Below are 8,996 nucleotides of genomic sequence, written 5' to 3'. Positions count from 1 at the left end.
TGATAAGGACGCGTCTACGCGCAGCTGGAATGTGAGTACAACAGCTGCCCAAGCCACGACGACAAAATTATCGTAAAAGATTTGAACGCTCATGGAAACGACCTATTGACTAATTGATTTTGCCGCCTCCAAGAATATGGCCATTCGCAGAATCTACTTTCCTTCCGTATCGGTACACCTGGAGATCACCACTGCAGGTAAGATCACAAATCGACTGCGTCCTTATTGATGGACGGCACTTCTCCGACATTATCGACGTCAGGACATATCGTGGCGCGAACATCGAATCTGACCACTATCTGGTGATGGTCCCGTTACGCTGGGATATGGATACTCTGAAGTAGTGCGTAACGGTATAAATCCGGTCATATCGCCAGGCTCGGTACAACACTGAAGCTGACAATATGACGTCCCTAACCCCGAATCCCAAGGTGTCAGGCGACCCGTGCTGAGGGGATGAATGGCCTGGGGGGTGAAACAATTAGCCAGGCAGTTAACGGAGCTTGTAATGCTGGGTAGACACTCTTCGTGTTGCATTACGGAGTAAGATCTACCACACTGTGCTCTAGTTCTTACTATTCTTGTTAAAACTTATGAGTGATGGTCGGAAGAGTATGGAACGACTATAATTTGCTTTTAGATGACCCATTTTTTGCTCCTTTTGGATGGAGTCAATGGAGTAAATTGTAAAAACGTAACTCAACCTTAGGGTGGTTTTCGAAGCCGACGACATGAATCTCCAAGCTCCAGGGCGCTGATTAATTAGGAATGAAGCGGATACGAATTTGGTGGATCTGCTGAACCCTCTGACTGATTAGAGCTCTGTGTAAAGGTGAGATTCGGAAATGCCAAACGCGATGAAATCAGATCTCTATACAAAAACGAATTCGGAACTCATAAGAAGAAGCAAAAATATGTTTGAACTCCAGTACCGATGCATGGTCAAAATCAGTATTATCCCACTTATTGTTGAGCCGAAACTGATTGAGGGGCGCGCCTTTGAGAGTTGGTATAAGCCATTTTTCAAAGGGTATAAATAGCGGTACTGATCAAAACAACGACGAAAACTGTGTGAAGATTCCGGGTGAACACTCCAGTTTGTTCGAATTATGACGGGCGCAAAGACAAGTTGGTGGACTTTCAGATGAACTGCGTGGTTTCTAAGTCAAATTACCATTAGTTCCTTTGGATATCATGAGTAGGGTCAACCACACATATGAAAAAAATTAAAATCATTTTTTGCTCCCAGAAGCTACTGCTACTGCTACAGCCAGATCCGTCAAGTCTAAGTGGATGCTCAACGAGCGTAAAGTTAATATGGAAAAAATCGACAAAATATATGGGAAAATGCACACTTTCCACTTTTTATCTCTAGGTGGCGCTGTAGCCATTCAATTCCGCTCATTAGTGGTATTTACAATCTTTACATTATTGCGAAGAGGGTCCCGAAAACCGCGAGTGATTTTGTCTCTTAGACTTGACGGATTTGGCTGAAATTTTTACAGTAGGGAGCAACAAACTTTATTTTCAGGGGGTATTAATACGTCTCGAAAAAATGATTTTGAATTTTTTCATACAAGAGTGGTCCACCTTAATCATGAGACCAGGAATTGAATCCCAAAGAGAAAGAACAAGTCTCTCACTTATGTAGCATACCGCGAGAGACTTTTTTCGCAAGCTGTCATGATAGAGAACTGATTCGGGAGGCTATACCCCATGATAAATTTCTTTTAGAAAGCTTCCAATGCGGGGAGTACTTGCTCTGATGATGCATTTAAACTTGTTCTACACAGATGTGCAGTAACCTACACGAAAGGAGCAAAAACAAAGCGAGAATCACCATTTTTCTGTGGAGGCTGCCTATCCGATTCTGTTTTTCGCACTTGTATACAAGTTTGATAAATTTGTTATCATGGCTTGTTATGATTCGGAACAGTTTTTGCCTCTCTTTGTTCGTTATCTATTGAGAGCGATTTCTGCAAATCTTGCATGAGCCTAACACGATGATACGTTTATGCCCAGGGAAGTCGAGACAATTGCTTAGCCGCAAATTTCCTAGACCGGACCGGGAATCGAACACAATTTATCGCACGGCTAACGAAAGAAGGTGTAAGCTAAATAAATGAAATGAAATGACGGCAAACCTCCTCCGGATCTCCAAGTAATCCAGGAGGAATTTGGCTGGCCGAAAAATAATAAAGCCCCTGAGTATGACCAACTACCAGGGCACATTGTATTCGCAGCATTTCTGCAATATCTCTGGCGTACGGCGAACACCTGGTTCGTGGTATAGCGTTCACCCATGAATCCCGCCTGGTACTACCCCACGAACTCTTTTGCAATTGGTCGACGGCATAATATTTGGGAGAGTACCTTGAAGGCGGCATTCAGAAATGTGATTGCTGCAATCCAGTTTATCGCCCTTTATGTAGCTGGGGCACAGATCAGACTGAAAAGGAAAGCTATTAATACACTAATACGTCGAATAATAGAAAGAAGCTCTAGAGAATATTAAATAAGCCACCCACCACGAGTTTGTATCGGTGATGCCGTTGTTGAGGTGGTTGACGAATTCGTATACATGGCCACACTGGTGACCGTCGGAAAGAAATTCAGAGATGCATCGTGCCTGGGAATACTTTGGACTCCTCAAGACGCAACTATCGAATTCAGTTCGCCGCCATACCAATCTGACTATCTACAAAACGTTCATTAGACCTATAGTCCGAACACAAGGTTTGGACGATGCTCGTGGAAGACCAACGCGAAAAGAAATTGCTGCGTACTATCTATGATGGGGTGCAGATGACGAACGGGTGTACGTGGAGGAGGTGAAGCATACCGCGAATAAGCAAGCATAGAGTAGCATTTTTAAACGCACGACCATCTTTGACATTCTACCAACATTTTCGTTCAATATTTTTCATCATCTGTGACTTATTTTCATACTGAATAACAACAAACTTTTCCAATTACAGTTTTCATGCTCTACATCCTGCAATATCTGCAACTGCCCTATCTGGAGGCCGCAACAGGTTTCAAGAAACTCCAAAACATCAATCGATACGTCTACTGGGGTGGAACATTCCTGGTAGACTATGCGCTACACATAGTGATCTGTTTGGTGGTATTTGGGGCTGCCCAAAGTTTGGATCGCGAGCGACTCTTCAGCACCAGCGAGCACGGGCAAATCCTGACGGTTCTGCTTCTGTACGGTATTGCAGCTCTACCGATGATATACATCGTCAGCCAATGCGTGGACAAAATGGACACCGCCGTCACTTTCATGAGCTACCTTATGATTGTTGGGGTTTGTGGAGTGTTTTTGCTCTCCGACGGCTATGATCGGATTCGTGAAAATAGCGGAGTGATATTCTTACTCCATCTCGTGCCGGAATTTGGATTGAAACATTCCCTTCGTGTGGTTTATGAAAATCAGAAGCTCACAAAAATGCACGCTTTGCTAATGGAAAACACAATCGATAACCCCACTGCGACTGCCGCCACTCCTCGATTGGGTTTGTACAATGTGTACTGCATGATGCCACTGTTGATGATATCTTTTATGTGCGTTCTTAATGAAGTGGTAGAAAATATGTATCGCAGAAGCAGGATAATCGATTCAAAGATACGTGTATCTAAGGAGCTGCGAAATCGTATACTATGTATGCAAAGAAAGCGTCGAAAAGCGCTCGCGGTCGACCAACCGGATTCGAATTACGAAATAATGGACGCAGATATAGATGATGATGTCGATGCTGAATCCAAGCTGGTCAGTGAAATGGTTTCCAAGGATCCACCGGAATTCGCCTCTCACACGATTGCTGTCCATGGGTTGAAGAAGTGGTATTTGAACTTACCGGCAGTCAAGGGGGTGAGCTTTGCGGTGAAACGTGGCGAATGCTTCGGATTATTAGGTAAATATCTTTTCATAATACGTTTTGTCAACGCTGAATTGTATAGCAGTAAAATTACAAACGTTTGTACGTAGTTCCACGACGACTATTATAGCCCCCACTGGCAAAGCAGTCCCATTAAACTTTTCATCACATTTGAGTTAACGCAATGAGTAGTGTTCATTTCTAATGTCCTCCATAAATGATAAATCATTAAAATTTTGTATGTCCATGAGGGAAAAAAATACCAAGTCATGGGCGTCCCATAACAGTCCCATTAAGAATTTACATTACGCTGATCGGTTATGTACTTAAAGCATTTCTTAACTACATGACTGTTATGACCTGCGAAAGCAAAGTGGACATAAAGTGACTGTCTGGCAGAGGAATCCATCGCATGGATTAAAACTCAAGCTTATGCGTTTACAGTCAGTCAATAACTGCTTTATTGTATTTTTGGTTTCGTTATAATACATTCTGTTATAAAAGGTGTAGTACTGTTTTACCGCATGCTTGTGCACAACAACTCCTCCATCCTTCAGTTAAGTGATAATATCTGAATATCCTATTTTCCATCTGTAAATCTAAGGACCGATGCCCACGTAAAGGTTTTTCAACGCCACGTGCACGCAGCGTTAAAATAACGCTGGTGTGCATCGGCGTGGTGACGCTGCGTTACCGCTTTTTCCCGGTACACACCTGCGTCTTTTTGACGCCACGTGCACTCTGCGTTGAAATGACGCTACGTGGGCATCGAGCCTAAGACTTCTCAAGATTTTATCCGCTTCGTAAGTTTATTCGTTTTTTGAAGTTAAGATAAAGTTGATCAATTTAACTTTAATCGAACGAAATTCAAAATATTTCAATATCAACTTAAGGTCACTCCGGACGGAATCCAAGTTTCAAAGTGCTCGCGTTTTCGTGAGCACACCACTCGATCCGGAGGCGTCGCACATCTGTCATTTTTGTTGATTTAGCTTTTGTTTGATTTAGCGTCGCAGCATGCGTGAAATATTAAAAATGACAGTTGTGCGTTGCTTCCGTATCGAGTGGTGTGCCCCCGAAAACGCGAGCACTTTGAAACTTGGATTCCGTCAGGAGTGACCTTAATGGTTCTAAATTTCCATTCACATATTTAAAGTCGCACATTATTAAAATTGATCGAATCTTACACGGAAAATATGAAAATAACTATCTGCACGAATCATACTTGACAGTACAATGTTCTTTCGTATTCTTCGTTTTTGTAAGGTATGATGTATGCTATCCAGCCACTCGTTCCTATTCTACGAAATACTCGCTAAGTAAAATAAACTTGTAGTCGGCGCTGGGCGATGCTCTTGAAATCGTGCGGCTTAAGCGCCACTCCATTCGGAGACCGCACGACGCGTCTAAATTTGCCCGGTTGAGACTGCCTCAGGGCGAGTCCATTTGAAATACTCCGAAGAGGAGATCGATCCAGCCCGCCTACTGACTACGCAAAAACTCAGGAAATTACCCTACTGCACCTCAACATAAACCTCAAAACTTCCAAACTATTCCTCCAAAGTGCAGTATAAGATCACGCATACCCTCCAATGTTGCAACCAGCAATGCTACGTTGCACGCAGGGATGCCAGAGAATATTTTCAAATGTCTTCACAGTCATTCAAATATGTCTTCAGATGTCTTCAATATAAAAATTATGATTATTAGCGAGAAATTTCAAAATCCAATAGGTTTGTAAATTCAATCATGTCCTTGTTGTATAGATGTGGAATAATGTTTATTTTTTTAAACATTTAAATTGATAGAATTCAAGAGAATATTCTATAGAATTTTCACGAGATAGTGTATAACGAGTTTCCCCTGGATTTTATACTGAGTCTGGTTTTTTTATTCTTTATTTAGGTTTTTTTTTTTTTTAAATTCTAGATTAAGTTCAACACCGGGGTCTGGTTAAAATTCCACCGGATTTTTTAACTGAATTTCTATGTGGAATTCTTCCAAATTTATTTTTAAAGAATACCCTGTGAGGTTTCAAAATTTACCGTGGAATACTTGAAAAACATCCAGACGAAATTTCCCGAAGAATTCCTGTTGGAATACCCAGAGGATTTACTGAAGAAACTTCTGGAGAAATTTCTGAAGGAACTTCCGGAGGAATTGCTGGAGGATTTTCAGAAGAAATTCTTGGAGAAACTTAAAAAGGAATTCCTATACGGGATGAATTCCGGAGGAATTTTTTGGAGAAATTTCTGAACGATATTCCTGAGGAATTACTGAAGGAATATCCGATGGAATTCCTGAAGAAATTTCTAGAGAAACTTCCGGAGGAATTCTTGGAAGTAGTTCTGGATGAATTCTTGGAGGAGCTTCTTGAGATATAGCTGCAGAAACTTGCGAAAGAAACCCTGGAGGAAATACCAGAGAAATTCCGTAGTATACTTCTGGAGGCATTCTTGGAGAATCTTTCGGCAACACTCTTGGAGAATCTTCCAGATGAATTCCTGGAGAAACTTCCAAAGGAATTTCTGGGGAAACTTCCGGAGGGATCAGTTGAGGAGCTTAAGCGTGAATTTTTGAAAATTCTGGTGGAACTTTCGGAAGAATTTCTGGAAGAACTTCCGGAGGAATTCCTGAAAGAACTGCTGGAGGAATTCGTGGAGGAACTACCGGAGTAGTTAAGGAGGATCTTCCGAAGGAATTCTTGGATGTTCTTTCACTGGAATTCTAGAACGACCTTAAGGCTGCCTTACACCTCGGGAAAATTTTCCACCGGAATTTGGTCCCCGTGTATTTTAAAGGGGGCCGGGATTTTGATTTTCCGTGTCCAAATCCCGAAAACATCGCATATGCAAAAATGCATGGGGAAAAAATCCGCGGATCAAATTCCCGAGGTGTGAGGCTACCTTTACGGAGGAGCTCCTAGAAGAAATTCCAAAAGTATTCTTGAAGGATTTTTCGGAGAAATTCCTGAAACTTCTGGACAAATTCGTGTAGGAAATTTGGGAGGAATTTCAAGAACAACACTAGAACGATTTTTTGGAGAAACTCATAAAGGAATTCTCAGATAAAATACTGGAAGAATGTCCAAAGATATTTCTTGAAGAATTACCAAAGGAATTCAATGAAGAATTTAGCGAAGGTGTGTAATGGGAAGATCCATTAATTACGTAACGCTAAAATTGGACTTTTTCAACCCCCCCTCCCCCCTATGTCACACTTTTTGTATGGAGTTTCTGAAAATTTTGTATGGATCGTCACACTTCGCTCAACCCCCCCTCCCCCCTCTAAGCGTTACGTAATTTGTGGACGTTCCCTAATAAGTTTTCTCCGGATTTCTTTTAAGAACATTTTCCTGTAGTAATTAACCATGGAAGATCTGAGAAATATCTATTTAACACCAAAACAATTTTAATTTCTTGTCGACATTCGTATTTTCTATGAGAATTAATTGAGGCAAATTTCTTGTGGAAATCAAAAGGGATTTTTTTGCGGGAGCTCAGTAAAACTTGTGGAAATTAAGAAGAATTTCCCGTTTAATATTTGGAGTATTTCCTTTATTTCTTTTTAACGGAAATTATTATAAATTTCCACGATAATTTTAACTGAATTTTCAATTTCAATTCTTTTAAATTTAGAAAAGAAATTCTACACCGGAAATTCTCCTTATAAAAATCACTAAATATTCTTTTAAATTATCACTGAGAAGTCTTTCAAAAATCCACGGGAAATTCAAAGAGTTTCCCGGCGGATATATAGAGGAATGTGGAATGATGGTATGCATATGCCATTCAGAATGAATTTAGAAAAAAAAACTGGTTCTAGCTCAAAGGTTGAATAGATTAAATCTAGTCATAGAAGAATTTAGTCTATGTTTGCCGCAAATTAATCGTGATTTCGATCCGAAATGATCGAAATACCTTTTTAAAGACGCCGCCAAGAAAAATACAAAGGAATGCTACCATCGGATTTTTTTTCACCAGCGCACAGCTTAAAGTTAAGTGTGTATGAGGTCTTAAATGCGTTGCAGTTATCAACCGGCTTGTGTGAATGTATTTTATGTTTGAGATTCTAAGCTCGAGACAAAGACTATTATATCTTTTGTAATATTTATATACCTAGTTAACATAGAGGTCGCAAAATTTATAAGCTTAGAAGTAAGTAATGAAATTGTATTTTCTATTCGCTGGCTTATTGATTGTCTTCAAGTGTCTTCAAATAAGTAGATAAGTCTTCAAATATTTTGAAAAGTCTTCAAAATGTCTTCACGAAATAAATGTCTTCACAGAGATTCAAATGTCTTCAAATTGAAGACATGTCTTCAAATCTGGCATCTCTGGTTGCACGTTCTCTTTTCATCACTGGTAACTTCAACTAAAGTCCACCAGAGGCGCAACCAACGCGGAAGAGCATGCGCAAACAGTCAAATTCCGCCACGCGGAAGACATTCAAATCTAACATCTAAACTGAACAAACTACGTAGGTACTCCATGTATTGCTGGTAATAAATAACATTTATTTAGGGAAAATCATGGCCAAAAACAAGGAGATTTATTATAATAGCATGCTTCTATTTCGTGGTGTACGTACAACCTTTCTACCTCGCGACACTTCTACACTAATCTGCAGCTCGAACGAGAGTGAAGTGCAGATTAGGGAAGGTGACTTCGGCCGAACTAAACGGAAGTTCGATTTTCCCGCGATCATCTTCGAAATAGTTCGGTAGTGCAAAAGTTTAAAGTTGGATGCTCGCTCAGTTTCGGTTTTGATCGTGAATCTTTTCTCATCTTTCTCAAAGATAACAAATGACCCTGACCTTCGCGAATGCTCTCCTGTATTATGGCCGTACTCGCGAGCTTTCTCTAATGAGTTTTTCGTCTAATTTATGGCACAGAATCTACTACCTCATTGGCTTTCGTGTCGTACCAGTTGATAAGGTTCTATTCAACGGCGAACATTGACCAATGCTTATGAATTACATTCACTAACTACCCATTCAATAACATATTATTCAAATCTTTAATTATTTATTTAGGACGATGGAGCGTAAGCTACAAACTATTAAATGCACTTTTATTACAATACTAGCTTTATGTACCCGGCCTTGCTCGGAAT

General features: G+C 40.5%; 1 protein-coding gene across 1 annotated transcript in view; it reads left to right on the top strand.

Annotated features, from left to right (window-relative positions):
* The window catches only part of LOC134226164 (ATP-binding cassette sub-family A member 2), a 122,855-nt gene that overhangs the window by 82,934 nt on the left and 30,925 nt on the right, over nucleotides 1-8,996 (top strand). Inside the window, exon 5 of the mRNA XM_062706759.1 lies at nucleotides 2,979-3,917. Within this exon, the coding sequence (XP_062562743.1) occupies nucleotides 2,979-3,917 (939 nt within the window). The remainder of the gene's footprint in view (nucleotides 1-2,978; nucleotides 3,918-8,996) is intronic.

This window comes from Armigeres subalbatus, chromosome 3, assembly GCF_024139115.2.
Source record: "Armigeres subalbatus isolate Guangzhou_Male chromosome 3, GZ_Asu_2, whole genome shotgun sequence".
Lineage (NCBI taxonomy): Eukaryota > Metazoa > Arthropoda > Insecta > Diptera > Culicidae > Armigeres > Armigeres subalbatus.
The sequence above is the reverse complement of the archived record's forward strand: the minus strand, read 5'-3'. Positions and strand labels throughout refer to the sequence as shown.